Below are 16,756 nucleotides of genomic sequence, written 5' to 3'. Positions count from 1 at the left end.
TTTTAACTCATGACTTCAATAGAAACAATATACATTTCCCCATGATGGTTCCAACTTTGATTATTTATTTAATTGAACTTATTTTGGAATGTTTGAATGTGTCAAAAGAACAACAAAATGTAGGATTTGTTTTTGGCAAACTCATTTGAATGCTTGGCCTCAAAAAATCCAAAGTCTTTGATCAACAAACACATTTGGGGTAATGGCCCAGGTGGTATCTGTGTGTAACAGTTTTCGTATAGTGGATGTTTCTCAGGTCCTACGACTGGGTTCCGTGTGTCTGTGTAACTACATGTATATACACCCCGGTATGCATCATGACATTGCCAAAGACAATCAACGAGCAGATATTTTCACATATTTATTTACATGACAGGAAAACAATACAAGGCCTACAAATACAATCTCAAACAACTCGCATACTACACTCATATATGGAACGAAAACCCCCCAACTAAGGCTACAAGTGTAATACTAATAGGCCTATAGATGACGGACAAAGGGACATAACTGGACATAGACGACGGAGACATAGTATATATGGACTAAGACCACAATTAAGTACTTCCGGGTTCAGGCCCACGAATGAAGTCCCCTCAAAAATGTATGTATTTCAGGAAAACCAATCAATTGCCTCTTTGAACTTGATATCTGTTGATGAATTTAATGTGGATTTATAGCAGAGATGTCAATCTATGTTTTGTGATGTAAAATAATAATATTGATCATTTATTATGTGCTCCAGGACCGTGTGTGATGAGTCCTGATTTGACCTCTACCCCTGACCCGGATGTACCGTATTTGACCTAATAAGGGCGCAGGGCGCGGGTAATTGACAGTGGGCGCGCCCTTATTAAGATGAGTTATTCTGAAGTTTTATGAAACAGACTATACCTTAGAGCAGAATACCCAAGGTTGTGGAAACGGTAAAATATTCAGTCATAAAAATATTCCAGATGAAGATATCTAATCATTATCAAATATTAAGCTTAAACACCACTTGAATACTCCTGTAAACAATGCCAGCTGATCTTTAGACCAGAGAACATGTGTTCCACCATTTATGTTCAAATGGAACTCTTTTTTGAAACAGGTGATTTCCCAGATCATATCAGACATCATTTTCTTTGACCTAATAATTGATTTACAATGTCTTTTACTAGCTTTCTGTTCTGAACAAAAGTTATTTATCAACAAGAATGAAGTCTTTACTTTACCTTCAAATAAAGATGGTAAGTTATTATTTGTATGTGTGTTTAGTTTTGGGTGCTCTTTGCACTGACATGTCATCTGTAGCCTGAAGGAATACACAAAATGTGGCGAAAACATGTGCTCCAGTTACTTAATTTGCTGAAGAAAATTGAACACATAAAGTAGCAAAATATTTCACATGAATTATTACTTTTGAACACCATTTTGACACTCAGTCAAAGATTTATTTCCTTGAAAAAAGGTAGGGGCGCCCTTATTAGGTCAAATACAGTATATATTTGTATATGTAACTTTTTTGTTGTTGTTACACATTTGTTTTTGAATTTTGAATTCAATGTCTTATTTTCAGGTTTCCCACTGTATCTTAAACAGTTTGTTTTGGCTTCTCAGCATAGATGATCCTGAAGCTGATTGTCTCCCCTGCATTTGCTGGATCTAGCTGTCCTCTCCTGTAGTTAGACTTCCGAGCAGACTTGGACCTCTCGCATGATCTTTGTGCTGTTCTACTAGTAGCGATAGAGTTCTCTTTTTCATTTTAGGTTTTTACTTTGCTGTATAGTTCTTCTGAGCTCAGTTGAACCAGCTTATGCGTCTTCCCTCCACCCCTCTTCTCTGCCTATGGCTGGACAGCATAACAGTAATTGTAAACAAGTGCTGGCTAGTGTGTCTGTTGGTGGTAACTCACTGTGGTTGGTCACTGCAAGTCTTTATTGTTGCATTTAGATTATTTCATGTCCTTATGAGACCTGATTAAAGCTTTGAAACAGTTATGATATCAGTCTGATAACAAAATTAAAATATTTTAAAGCAAAATTTTAAATTCTTTAAAAATTAAAGTTAAAATTTGAAATTGGGAGCAAATATATATAGTTATATGCAGGGAATATCAAAGTTTCTAAACCAGTTTACATAATTGAAATATCTCAATTATTGAAAAAACTGTTTCATTTTATCTATCACATGATATCAGAAATATACATAGTAGCTGTATGTAGAATTGTGTCTTGATTTCCAGTGTCAATAGGGTGTTTTTAGATCTCTGTAATTCCTGTTTTATGTGTCATAGAGTAATTCTGTTTTCACAGCATGATTTCAAATAGCTCAAAGTTTATGAAAATAATTCTTTTAAGTTTTTGACAAAAATAGTGTCCTATAATAGGACTAAGACCACAATTAAGTACTTCCGGGTTCAGGCCCCACGAATGAAGTCCCCTCAAAAATGTATGTATTTCAGGAAAACCAATCAAATGCCTCTTTGAACTTGATTTCTGTTGATGAATTTAATGTGGATTTATAGCAGAGATGTCAATCTATATTTTGTGATGTAAAATAATAATATTGATCATTTATTATGTGCTCCAGGACCCTGTGTGATGAGTCCTGATTTGACCTCTACCCCTGACCCGGATGTATATAATCCACGTTGGTGACACATTTTGACAGCTATCTCCAGAAAATGCCCAACATGCTGGGTTGAAACTTTTATATTTTGCTTCTCAGATGTTGGTTTTGGCCAGGTGAGATGGAAAGTTGCATATGAGATGTTGGGAATTTATTATGAATTTTAATGTTACAATGAAACATAGCGAAGCTAATTGTGGTCTTAGTCCATATTGAAGTGTAGACGACGGTAATTTAGAAGAGACTACCTAAATGCCGGTATCAGGTGATTCTCGGTCAGTTCCTATCTTAACTTCAGCCGGGAATCAGCAGATACTGCTGATAAATATAACCTAACGCCGAAACATAATTTTAGCGACCCAGGCCGAATAACAATTTAAGACTAGACTCACCGAAATACGTTGCGCCACGCAGGGTCTCAGTGTCTGACCAGTTCCGTGGTCCAAACTTCAGCCAGCACTGGCGAGAACCCCGCGAAACTGAATATAGTTCATAGTTCATAGTATTCGACGTCCTTGTAAGCTTGTGGCTTCTGTCGACTCGTCTTCATGGTTGTACACTCATTTGCAGGTTGCGCAGAGGACACGTATACAACTTTTATATATATACATTAGTAGCAAGAAGGTAAAAACTTTACTGGATGATTGACCCAATGCTTATTGAGCCTAGATTTAAAAGTATTAAGGGACGTGGAATCTACTACTGATGTGGGAAGTCGATTCCATGTATTTACAATCCTATTTTTAAAAGCTTGTCCCCTAATATTAGTGTTGTACCTAATCTTTTTAAGTTTTTTGGAATTCCCTCTAGTATTAAATATATAGCCCCAGTAGCACGCGTACTCGACTTTCCAGCCCTATACCGTCACAGTAGGGGGTTCCAGAAGGAATAATATAGTCCCTGATGATGTTATTAATAGCAAGCACATACGAACGTTTTTGTACAAATTTGACTTTATTTTTTATTTCATATACGCTTGTGGGTATCACCAAATTGTTCACAATTGCATAATTTCTGATTGTTCAAAATCGAAACCGTTTTTTCTGCGCAATGATATAAAGTTAACATTTATAAGTTGCGGTTCGAATGGGCATCCCAGGACAGACTCGATTCCTCGGAAACACTTATGTTTCTATCGACTGGATTTACGTTTACTTTTTTTTTTATAACTGTTATAATCCAGCTCCATATGATCCATTTAGACACTGTACATCAATTGCTGATAGCGTCAGTAATCTTCCCGTGCAATCACAGAGGTATTATGAAGTGGATGAGAGAGACTTAAGTCGAATACACAGAAGTCAAAGACGCAGAAGTCAAAGACACAGAAGAGACAATCTAACTAGCCAACCTGAGTCAGATCAGGAAGAACAAGCAAACTATTATGAAATTTTACGACGCCAACAGAACCATCTTCGTAATGATGAAAACAAGTGTTATTCGTAAGCGACAGCTTCACTCTGGGACCTGGGACAAGTCCGTGAGATGTCAAGGTATGAAAAGACATGAATTATATTAATAATTTCAATAATTTTACCAGTATACCAGTAAATTTAGTTCCTGAATTCTGGTCCAGACATTGTATTGGAAATATCTGTTTTAATGTCTCGAAACAAATACACAATCAAGTAGATCAGTAAGTGGCCTCTACATTTTCTATTTAATTTGTAGGCTTCTTTTTCAATTGAATACATTTTTAGGTCACCTTAGACAAAGTCTCAAGCAACCTATTCTTATCCCCTTTTGCACTTTGTCCTGCGTCAGTAAACACTTAACAGTTTAAGATCATCTGAGCAAAGGTCAGTGATCTTTTCCAATATGGCTCTGTTGGTTGTCATGCATCGTCCATCATTTTCGACTTCTTCTCAAAATCTTTTGAACCATTTTTGATAAAATTTTGCAGAAACCTTCCTGGGCCAAAGGTCAACAGAAATTGTAAATCATATGGGCCCAAACCCCCAGGGCTCTGAGGGGTGGGGCCAAAAAGCATCAAATAGACTGAAGTTTTAAAAATCTTCTTCTAAAGACCCAGATACTAGTAATATATAGCAGAATCAAATACTTAGGGATGGAAAGTTCTTAATAGATGTTTTATCAAAAAAAAATCCCGTCAAAATGAAAAAAATGAATCGCCCAAAATTGCATCGAAAAGGTTTCTGATCCCTTATGCATGGCTACAGAAGCTAACTTTTCAATTATTGATGAAGGGGTCAATTGATTGGAAAATAATATAAAAAAAAAATCAAAATTCTTTCTAAACAGTTTCTTTTGATCACATTTTGCAAAATACACTCTTATGAAGGTATGTACAATGTTTCAAGGCCATGGGGTCTCAGGTTGTCCCTTGGAGGGGATAACATCTATAATAGTTTATATTGGGAAATCACATTTTTGAACTTGATTTGTTTAATTGCCATCAGAAATAATGCAAACTTAGAATTAACACCATAGGATGGCAATTTGATATGGTATGCATATTTTGGCCCTAGCTCATGCTCAACCTGCTTAGTATCAAATAGTTTCAAATATGCTCAAATCTACAACGACTTGGAATTCTTCTCAATAACCAAACTGCCCAGAGACCCAATAGAAGGATCTGCATGCTGGGAAGAATGGCTACCATTTCTGTTCAAATTGATGACCTTGATCTTCATTGATGGTCACAGGGTCATATATATGTTAAAATCTTTAAAGAACTTCTTCTTTGTAACCAAAAGCCCCAGAGACCCAGTATTAGATCTGTAGAATGCTTAGATGAAGGGCTACAAAGTTTGTTCAGATGGATGACGCGACCTTGACCTTCATTCAAGGTTGCAGGGGTCAAATATGCTAAAATCAGATTCTTGATAACCAAAAAGCCAAGAGGTGATCTGTAGCATGCTTTGTTAAAGGACTACCAAGTTTGTTCAACTGGATCAATAGGCTAATAATTTAAAGAACTTCTTGATATTAACCAAAATAACCCAGAGACCCCATATTAGACATGTAGCATGCATGTAGGATGGAGGGCTACCAAATTTCTTCAAATGGACGACCTTGACCTTCATTCAAGGTCACAGGAGTCAAATATGCCAAAATAACGGTGACCGTTAAGGTCCATGGGCCTATTGCAATTGTTTATATATGCATGTTTTTGATACTTAATCAAGAATTCTTGACTGTTGTAGGTGTTCCTCATGGTGGAGATGAACAAAATGCCTTACTTAATACCTGTTCCTTAGACCAGTTTCTGAATGGCCTGCATCAAATATGCAGGTCACTGCCATTCAGAAATCTTTTACAGGCATTAGCAAAAGAATTACCTTCTGTTTACGGGGTAAGTAATGTTTTAGTTCATCGGTTTGGTTGGCCTGTATCCATTCAATTTTGAGACTGAATGGGGAAAACCATTGACCAACTAGCAGCCATCTTGGATGTAGATATTTGAAGTTTGTGATCTGTTAAAGAATACTGGGAGTATTCTAAAATATTGTGGATTTTTCTCAGTTTTCATATATAGATGCAAGTTCCCCTTGGTCCCTTATTAGGGTTCTTCATTGAAGATACAGGTGCCCTATACATGTATATAGTAATCATTCTGTCTATCTGTCCATCTGTTGTGAATGTACATGACAAGCTGACTTCACTATACAAAGGTGTTTACGTCAGCTGGTCTCTAAGGTGATGTTGGGCCATGCGTGACTACAATCTGCAAAGTCTACACCTGGTCGAGCTTGTATACGGACGTATTTACGTACCTACTAGCGTGATTGTAGACTACACTTGTCCTATGTACATATTAGTTGTAGGTAGACAATACTATAATATATTATAGCTATATGGGCACTACATGATAAATAGTCAAGTTGCCTTACCAGGTTCCAGCTAGCACTAGCAGGAGGAGATGTGTGTCCCGCTCCATGTCATATCTCTGAATGTAGGTGCGAGGGATTGGGGTGTGTGAGGAGATGTGGTTGCGCATGTGCGCCTTCGAGATTACTCGAAATGCATGCACAGTCACAGGTGCTCGATGTCCATAAATTCAACTCTCATTCAAGTCAAATGATATAAACCTGTGCCTCAGCGAGTGTTCAAGTGCACAGAACACAGGTTTGGATCGATGCTATAATAAATAAACAAATCTCATCAAAAGATGAGGCATATAGATATTTTATTCAGTAATTCTTCTGCACATTGCTACTGATATGGTCTAAATAATAACAATGTCGATATCAATGCATCAAACGTAACCTGTAATGACGAAGTGCGAACCACCGATAAGATAACGTTGTACATCGTGTCGAATCAAAAATGTAAGTTAAAACACATTTCGTAAAACTTTTATTACGGGAAAATCACAAAAATACCCTAAAATCAATTAAATTTTTTGATTTTTTGGAATTTTTATATGGCTATAAGCGGGAGTCGGTCTTTTAGTCGATGCAAATACACGGGATTGAAATACAAAGATAAAGAAGAAGAAAATCGGGACCTGAGAATTTTATGCAAATATGCGGGATATTCAAATAACCGATATGCAAATAAGTGGGCTCCTCTGTACATGTGGATTACTCGAGATGCATGCACAGTCACAGGTGCTCGATGTCCATAAATTCCACTCTCATTCAAGTCAAATGATATAAACATGTACATGTGGACAGGCTAGGCCCGGATAATGTATTGAGAAATACGCAATATACACACTGTATACATATATAAGGTAACAGCACATCATCCAGAAGATGCTTATCAGTTTAACATCTTTCAGAATCTGTGGAATGCCATCAAACTGTGTAGTGACGGGCTATTTTCTGATGCCAAGTTAAAGCTTGTACCAAATGTACATGATATGAGAAGCAGAGAAGGACCAAGAGTGATGCCACTGATCAAGAACCAGCTGCCTTATAGGATTACAAAAACATGCACAACATGTAAACGTTGTTCTGAGTCGGCACATATTCCGGACATCATTCTTTCTGAATTTAGTCGGCAAGTATATTATGCAATCTCTTTGATGCTGTTGACATATCTTGTGTTACATGTGATGATTTGTTATGATCAGTTTTAACAGGAAATTGCAGTTCAGAACTGAAACTATATCTGGATTATAAAACAACAGTTTTTAGCACATCTGCCCGCAGGCATGGAATGAATCATAAGAGGTTAAAGGTCATGAGTTAAAAAGTTAAAAGTCCATGTCAAACTTTTCTAATTTTTCACAGATGATTATTTCATCATGACATTATGAAAAACAGTTGGTTGGGATTTTTAAACAAGATGTCAACTAACTAAAGATCAATGTCATTGGGTCAAAGGTCATTTGGGTCCTAAGGTCAAGAGCAAATTTGATCTCTGACAATTAATGGCCTTGGATTAGAGGGCTTAACAAATGAGGATTATACTGGTACATGTATATGGAAAAGTAATAAAACAAAAAACACATCAATGTGAATTACGCTTCCAACTTGCAATTGTTTTTGATGTCCAAACATCAGTTGTCAAACTAAACCTTAGCAATATTGGTAGATGGCTTCTTGATGATTGTACAGTTATATAGACTAGACGTACTATGAAGTGCTTGCTGACCTGTCAGTATTCTAGTTTGCTTTGATGTTTCTTTGGAATCAGAGGCAGTTCCCTATATGGGAAAAGTATTTGTTACATACCCCGTAACTACAATTGCTGACATATACAGGTACCAAGGCCCCATTCGCCTCTTGTTAACAGATCTCTTCGAAACTTGATAATGTAGTGGTGCTTTCCTGATTTGATTCATCTATAACTTTTAGGTCATCTGACCCGAAGGTCATCATGCATCGTCCGCCGTGCTCCATCCATAAACTTTTAATTCAAACGACTTCTTCTTGATAACCAGAAGGGTGAGGAGGGTACTGATATTTTGCTTGTAGCTTCCTTGAATAAAGCTCTACCAAGTTTGTTCAAATAAATTACCTTGACCAAATTCAAGGTCACAGGGGTCAAATAGGCTGAAATCTCAAAATGGCTTCTTCTCAATAACCAAGTGGCCCAGGGACTTGATATTAGGCATGTAGCATGCTTGGGTGAAGGGCTACCTATAGCTATTCTGTTCAAATGAATGACTTTTGACCTACATTCAAGTCACATGGGTCAAATAGGCTAAAATCTTCAAACGACTTATTGATAATCAAGAGGCCCAGGGACTTCATATTAGGCATGTAGCATGCTGGGGTGAAGGGCTACCAAGTTTGTTCAAATGAATGACCTTGACTTAAATTCAAGATTGCATAGGTCAAATAGGCTGAATTCTTCAAACAGTGATTTCTCAATTGCAGAGAGACCTGATATTAGGCCCAGGGCTTTTTAACGTCAGGGTGCCTTTGGCACCTGCCGTTATAGGCGTGGTGGGAGAATGTTGTTACTGATAGATCTGTTCCGGCTAACTATTCCTCTTTTCTGTCATACAAATGATATACATCCGCAGCCTAATATAGTTCCTATTTTGATAGCAATTATTGACACAATTTAAGTGATGTAAACCGTGTTTACTGCAATTATTTAAAATGAAATGTTAATGTTTGGTGTTCTAGACCATTTTAGAGTATAATTATGAATCTTTTTCTCGTCAGTATATGCAATTTTGTTGGCGTAGGATTACGTAGTTCTGTCTCGATGCTGCCTTGAAAAAGAAAGTAGAAAAATCAGTTTGATCGTTGTAGAAATTTACATGCATTCACAGAGAAACTATCCACATCTGTTCATCCTGAGTTCATATACAGGAACACTTGATAGCTTAAAACCAATCCTATTTACGTAGTCAAATGCACCCGAGCATTCCACGAGATAACTTTAGCTGTCACGTGACTTTTCACGACTCTAGTCAGCCAAAATGGCGGTTATGTCTACTCGACCGTTCGCAGTTTCGTATTCATTTGTAAGTCGCTAGAATACGCAAGAAATATGACCAGGAATTGAGGGCAAGTTGTCACAAACTACATTGCCGTTTTTCGTGAGGATTTTATTAAATACGGTTATTATTTGTTGTTTGAAAAGAATCTAATGATTATGATCCGTGACTGATGTACTGGCGGTGTCAAAACTAGATATGTCTCGTCGGACAACGCGACCGCAATTTTCTATCAGAGTTAAAATGTGTTATCTAAGGGGTCATAAAATAGACGTTTGATAGGCCTTATTAATAACTTATATTATAAATAAAATTAAAAAAACTTCGGCTGTGTACATCTTGGATTTTATCTTTAGTTGTAGTTACTTGACATGTTCTGTTAATAGACCGATTTGTCGCTCAGTTGATTCTTTTTTCAAAGTTTACATGCAGCTTTACTGATTCAGGAATATATCAATAATCTGCCACAAGCATTAAAGAAATGGGGAAAGAACTATACTCAGCTATTGTAAAGTTGTCAGCTGATATATTTTATACATGTTTTCTTGAATATATATAGAATAGAAATACCAGGGCCAGATGAAGACATTTCATCTGATACAAATGTAACTGTCTGACTATAAAATCCAATTTTAAATTTTTTATAATATGACCTCAGACCCTGACGTTTCTCAGGGCCTTTGGCCCTTTGATTCTCACTGGTTTGGGAAAGGGCTATTTTGTCTCATTTTGGGAAGAAAATTGGTGAATTGGGAAAGATTTTTTCAGGAGTAAACTGCAAATTTTGGGAATTTGGCTTAAATATGAAATAATTTCAATTGGGAATGGGGCCCATTAACGGCCCCAAAAAGCCCCCAGAAAAAGCCCTGGCCAGTTGTACTGGAATGCAGAACTAGAAAATTGATTGACATGAATCAACCTAACCTCACTGATATTTGAATAAAGTGGTTATCAGCATAATATCTGCAGAAATGTCCTAAATCAACTTCAAAGTCAGGGTTTTTGCCAGGCATATTTTGGTGAAAATTGGCACATATTTTCCCAATTTCGGTCTATATTTTCCCAATTCCGGTCTGTATTTTCCCAATCGCTGTTAACATAAGACAACCTAAAAATTTGGATTTATATGAGCTTCCAGTCATTATTTTGTCAACGTTAAAATGTTACCGTGAGTCATCGTGTTGTTGTTGGTTTTGCGATGCGCGCATGCGCTTGGATAGTCTTATTGAAGTCATATCATATCTGCGTTTGAATCGCCCGTTTAAAGGGGAGTTTAATGCAAAGCGTTTATGTACGTTGACTCGTTCTATTTACCGAGGTCAAATCAAGTAGGATTCCAAATATTACGCAAAGAAGATTTTGCTAAAAGATTCGAAAGATTTAATGAAAGTTACGAGCTTTTTCAAACGAAATACTGGTAATTCCCGATCTGAAAGTCAGGCAGCTGCTTCAAACGATCTCCAACCTGACCGATTTCACTCTTGACAAGCTTGTTAATGAGTTTAAGCACACTAAAGACAGAAAATTAAACATTCTCTGATTGATTAAAACAAATATCCTGAAAAGAGATGCTGACTTGTATTCATTTGTACAAATATTATGAAAAGAAAGAGCTAAGCTTGTATAATTCATATATTTTTCCAATTTTATAATATATTCCCAAATTTGATGAAACACCGATGGTATTTTCCCAATTTGTGGAAAATGCCGATGAAATTTTGCCAATTTTTGTTCAGGGACCCTTTCCCAAAATAGCTGGCAAAAACCCTGAAAGTTGCTGTAGAGCCAGGTGAGCTATACAGTCCCATTGGGCCCCTTGTTTTAATATTGATCTAATAATAACCATTTTATTATAGTTCAACAGGATTCCAGGGAGCCCTGACACCCTTCTTTGCACCCCCAGATCTGCAATGCAGTCAGCCAGGGTATGTTTTTTAAGTGCATATATTTTAAAATTGGAATTTCAGCCTAGTTCCCTTTTTAAGGCTTCGCCACCCTTTCCCCAGGGGCTAGACCAGCATCATTTATATAAATTATGATTGTTCTCCCCGAATTACTTTTCAGTCAATTTGGTTAAAATCCTTTTGGACAGAAAATAAAAGTTTACGCACCACGCAGGACAATGGAGGAAAGGCGACAACTATGGCTAGGTCATCCTGACCTTTGGGTCAGATGATCTAACAAGATTACATTTTGAAGAAAGGACAGTGATGTTTTGTTGAATACTTTATATTATGCTTTTGTACTGGTTCGTGAAATATGCCCTTGAAGAATTTTATATCAGTTGAATAATGTCATCCAACGCATGCGCAATACATTTTTAACATCAGCATTCGGTATTGTAATGGATAAAGTTTTTTTTTTTTAAATTGATTTATTAGTTGAAGAAAGTGATTACAGTATATTTCTGGGATTATATCTAAAAAAAAAAACAACAAAGAATAAAATGAACGAATTCAACTACACAATTAAAGTGAGAAAATTCAAGATTCTCCAAAATATTTTCATCTAAGATATATATTGCTGCTAACAAAGTGTTGTTGTTAGCTCACCTGCGCATGCACAAATGGGAAGTGAGCTTATGGCGTGGTGTGGCGTCCTTCCGTCCAGCCGAATGAGCTGAAAATTGGTAGGGATATTAAGGACAAAGCATTAATTTTATATTTTGTGTTTTTGTGTGATTCTAGGTGTGATGGTCAGACAAAGATCGAGCTAAAGTTTGAAAATGACTATCCTCCTCTAATCATCGCCGCAGATTTGCAGGATCTTCATAAGCGGATACCCAATAGCCATCTAAGTAAGGTGGTAGACCTGTTTGGACAAAGGTAAATATTGGTTGGATTGCTACTATAGAAATATGTATTTTATTCGTTTGGGATGTTTTTGATTTTTAGCTTAGTTGCCCAAAAGTATGTGCAGCTTTTGTCGTCTGTCAGTCTGTCTGTCCGGCGTCAACTTTTTAATTTAAACAATTTTTTCTCATTAACCAAGACGCCCAGGGACTTGATATTGGGTCTGTAGCATGCTTGGGTGAGGGGCTACCAAGTTTGTTCAAATGACTTATCTTGACGTTCATTCAAGGTCACATGGGTCAATTAGGCTTAAATCTTCAAACAACTTCTTCTCAATATCCAATGGGGCCCAGGGACTTGATATTTGGCTTGTAGCATGCTTGGTTGAAAGGCTACCAAGTTGTTCAAATGAATGACCTTGACCTTCATTCAAGGTCACATGGTTAAATAGGCTTAAATCTGTAAACAATGGTAACCAAGAGTCTCCAAGACATGATAATAGGCCAACAGTATGCTGGAATAGAGGACTAGAAAATATATTGACATGAATGATTCTTAGCCTACTCTGATATTTAAATAAAGTGATAATCAGCATATTATCTGTAGTGTAGAAATAACCTCAATCCACTTCAAAGTTGCTGTAGAGCCAGGTGAGAGATACAGGCCGTTGAGCCTCTTGTTGGTAAGCTGATATGGCAGATTGTCATGTGCTGTCAACTGTCAATGTGTTGTGTCCTCGAGCAAGACATGTCATCTTTATTTTTCTGGATAGCATATGATGGGCCTGTTGTAAGATAGCTTCCAGATATATACATGTGCATTAAACTTTAAGGAGACTTTACCTGAAGTTAATGACTTTACCTGAAGTTGATCATGTCTCTGTGCATGGGTGCGCATGTCTATGTATGGTATATCTCAAGAACATCAGACTAAATTTAGTTCATATTGACACCATAGCATCACACTATTGAGTTCAACACCCAATTCCATTTTGGTTGTCATCGGTCAAGGTGAAAGGTTAAATGTCACACTTGACCACTATTGCGTAAAAAGGCATGCAAATCCCCCTATGTTGGTGGTCCATCCATATACAGTACTTGTTGTTGCTATCTCTTGAAAAGTACATGAGGGATATTCCTCAAATTTTACATTTAGATTCCCTTGGTCTCGATTTATATTAGCCCACCATGATTTGTCATCCATGGTCTATTTATTGGTCATAGATATGTTGTTAAAGGAAAATGTTCATATTAACCCTTCCATGCAGTTCTCAAATAAAGATGACTTATAGTATTATGATCGTAGAGCATACTTACTAGTACTGTTTTTTCTTGACAGAATGAAAATATTCAAGATGAAAACATTGTTGTTGTCAAAATGACCTTAATCATTGATTACAGATATATGCCTTTCCTGCTGACGATTGCTAAACATCCGGCCAAGTTGGAGAATGGATCAGGCATTCCTGGACACTACATGTCATATGTCTTCATGCCAGCTGATAGTGGCCAATTTGACGAAGAGGGGAAACCAGTAGGAAACTGGTATCGGTTTCTCAACAATGAAAATGGAGACCTTGAGCCTTGGAGTTTTGACCAGGATGACCCTGATGAAACATTTCCCAGTTTTATCTACTTCATTTGGATTCCCCCATCCAAATTTAGAGTGGATACTTCTGGTTAGAGAGAGGACAGACTAGATAATGAGGAAAATATTAATGAGGAATAGACTGGCTTCAGGAAATCATGCTGTTACCACTTTCAAAAACTGGATGAAACAACAATACAGTGTAAGCTGGTCATGCTTGGAGGATTAATGTTCTACGATTACCATGTCAGGAAATGTTAATGAAAACAGACCACTTAAGACATATAGAGGCGAAACTAGTCGGCAAATAAAGTATAAATAACTGACTTACCTGGTGACAGTTGTCCTTATATGAACTAAACTACAAAAGTTTATATTTTAAGTAAATATATATTCATGTATAGACTCATGAATACTTCATCGCCTTCATGTTTGGAAAAGTGTTATCATAGTGCTAAAGAATTTGAATTTTTTTTTTCGGGGCATTAGATTACTAATAATACTTTGTACATCGACTAATTTCCTTAAGAAAATAGTCGATATAACCTCAGGAATCAAGGTTTCTTTTTATAACAACTAACAACCCTTGATATCCAGCTTGTACCTTTTTTTTTTATAAAGAACCCAACTTTTTCTATAATAAGTGCTCCGCACATTAATTCTTATTTATATATTGTGAAACGAGTCGACCCCGGGATTGGTTGTTGTAGGCGATACTTAGAACGTATTTACTGTTGTAAGGGAGGTAACTGCAAGATTACGGAAATCAAACGTTAAACCAATTTGATTGGTCGATTCTTCCATGACTTTGGCAATGGGTTTACAATCGAAATGACAGATAACTACGGCAATATTCAGATGATATCAACAATAACACTTTTAGATACGTGTGTTCGGCAGTTGTCATGTTTAAAATGAACAATTATATAGCTTTTTTTTATTTCGGCAAAGTCGAGAATATTTACTGAAACGGACCACAGGTGACGCAGACTTGGAAATACCGAAACGAAGAAAAATGGGGCTTAATTATAATATAAATTGGCATTATTTTCAGAGAATTGACCCACATATATGTTTTTCAATGCCTAATTGTATCATATGTAAAATATTAGAGGTTTACGAATTTTAAATTAATTTTTCATTTGCGAATCGCGGCCCGATTGTCGTTAGAGTTGAATTACCGAAATGGCCGATAGTGGACCCAAATCGATATTTTTAAGAGAGAATGGACCCAATATAGGATCTATTAATCTTTGGTGTGTGTATAGAGACCATATGCATTTTTTTCCTTTACCTGGAAGTATTTTGAAAGAATTTGCAAAATACCGAATTCACGATCAAATTTTCGATTGTGACGAACTACTGAGACGGTGTTAAGTTCATGTTAAGTCAATCTGATTGAAATCAGCTGTTACATATGTACACTGTACACATGCATGGCTACGTTTACTATGCAATACGCCTACGTAATTTTTTTTCAAAGACGGAAAACGGAAATCCGGATTATCTAAAAACAAATGCAAAAAGACTTGTGATATTCACTTAATTTGATATTCAGCCATTAATTATTATTTGTAGTTTTATAACTTCTGAAATAGTGAGATCGATTCTCTATATAATATTGCTGTGGAACAAATTCATTTTGATAATTTGTTAATTTAGAACGTTCATCAAGTCATGATCAAGACTTGAAATTCTCGCTACACCATACTTCAAACACAGTAATCAATGAATTGATAAATTGAAAATTGAAGTCAAGCAAATGAGTTAATATTTACCTAAATAATTTTTCAATATACAACACATGTTCAGATGACTATTTGTGCCATGCTGTTACAAGATTTCAGTTATAATTCTAAAATTGAATTAGTATGTAAATATATGTTATACTGTCAATATCCACAAAGCGAGTGTAGTCTATTGTACTCAGTCATGCCAGTAGATAGCGGTACATATACGTACTGCTTACATCTCGTGCTTACTTGTGTGAACTATAAATCAATAACAAAAATGGTTCATATATTTCTATATATGACTTCACAAATTATGCGGTGTCTGAAGATCTGAATGAAGTGAATAAACGATGTATTAAATTATTTTTATGAAATATTCAAGTCATAGATCATTCTTTTTTTAAAAATACTGATTTCAGGTCCATTTTGGTAATTTAACTATAACGGCAATTAAAATACTTCTCGTTTTTTTTTAAAGCCGGAAAACCGAAATCTGGATTATCTAAAAACAAATGCAAAAATACTTGTGATATTCACTTAATTTGATATTCAGCCGTTAATTGTTATTTGTAGTTTTATAACTTTTGATATATTGTGATTGATTCTCTATATAATATTGCTGTGGAACTTGTGTTATTTTTCAAACAAATTCATTTTAATAATTTGTTGATTTAAAATTTTCATCAAGTCATGATCAAGACTTGAAATTCTCACTACACCATACTTCAAACACGGCGTAATCAATGAATTGATAAACTGAAAATTTACCTTAAATAATTTTTCAATATACAACACATGTTCAGATGACTATTTGTGCCATGCTGTTACAAGATTTCAGTTACAATTCCAAAATTGAATTAGTATGTAAATATATGTTATCCTGTCAATATCCACAAAGCGAGTGTAGTTTACTGTACTCAAATTTAAAGTCATGCCAGTAGATAGCGGTACATATACTTACTGCTTACATCTCGTGCTTACTTGTGTGAACTATAAATAATAACAAAATGGTTCATATATTTCTATATATGACTTCACAAATTATGTGGTGTCTGAAGATCTGAATGAAGTGAATAAACGATGTATTACATTATTTTTAGGAAATATTCAAGTCATAGATCATTCTCTTAAAAATATTGATTTCAAGTCCATTTTGGTAATTTTAC

At 35.9% G+C, this 16,756-nt stretch overlaps 1 protein-coding gene across 1 annotated transcript; it reads left to right on the top strand.

Annotated features, from left to right (window-relative positions):
- Nucleotides 1-4,036: 4,036 nt before the first annotated feature.
- Nucleotides 4,037-14,414, top strand: LOC117326601. The gene is made up of 6 exons (XM_033883358.1): nt 4,037-4,106; nt 5,781-5,929; nt 7,361-7,581; nt 11,335-11,403; nt 12,166-12,303; nt 13,671-14,414. Exons 1-6 carry the CDS (start codon nt 4,037-4,039, stop codon nt 13,951-13,953), a joined length of 930 nt encoding a protein of 309 aa, XP_033739249.1. The 3' UTR covers nt 13,954-14,414.
- The last annotated feature ends 2,342 nt before the right edge of the window (nt 14,415-16,756 follow it).

Source organism: Pecten maximus, chromosome 4 (assembly GCF_902652985.1).
Source record: "Pecten maximus chromosome 4, xPecMax1.1, whole genome shotgun sequence".
NCBI lineage: Eukaryota > Metazoa > Mollusca > Bivalvia > Pectinida > Pectinidae > Pecten > Pecten maximus.
Note: the sequence above shows the minus strand (reverse complement) of the source record. Positions and strands in the feature narration are given on the sequence as shown.

Excerpts from the sequence above, each read along its gene's own strand:
- LOC117326601 (XM_033883358.1), top strand. The coding sequence starts at position 4,037 with ATGAAAACAAGTGTTATTCGTAAGCGACAGCTTCACTCTGGGACCTGG. Across the intron at positions 4,107-5,780 it reads CAAGTCCGTGAGATGTCAAG|GTGTTCCTCATGGTGGAGAT; the intron begins GTATGAAAAGAC and ends TGACTGTTGTAG. Across the intron at positions 5,930-7,360 it reads AATTACCTTCTGTTTACGGG|AATCTGTGGAATGCCATCAA; the intron begins GTAAGTAATGTT and ends AACATCTTTCAG.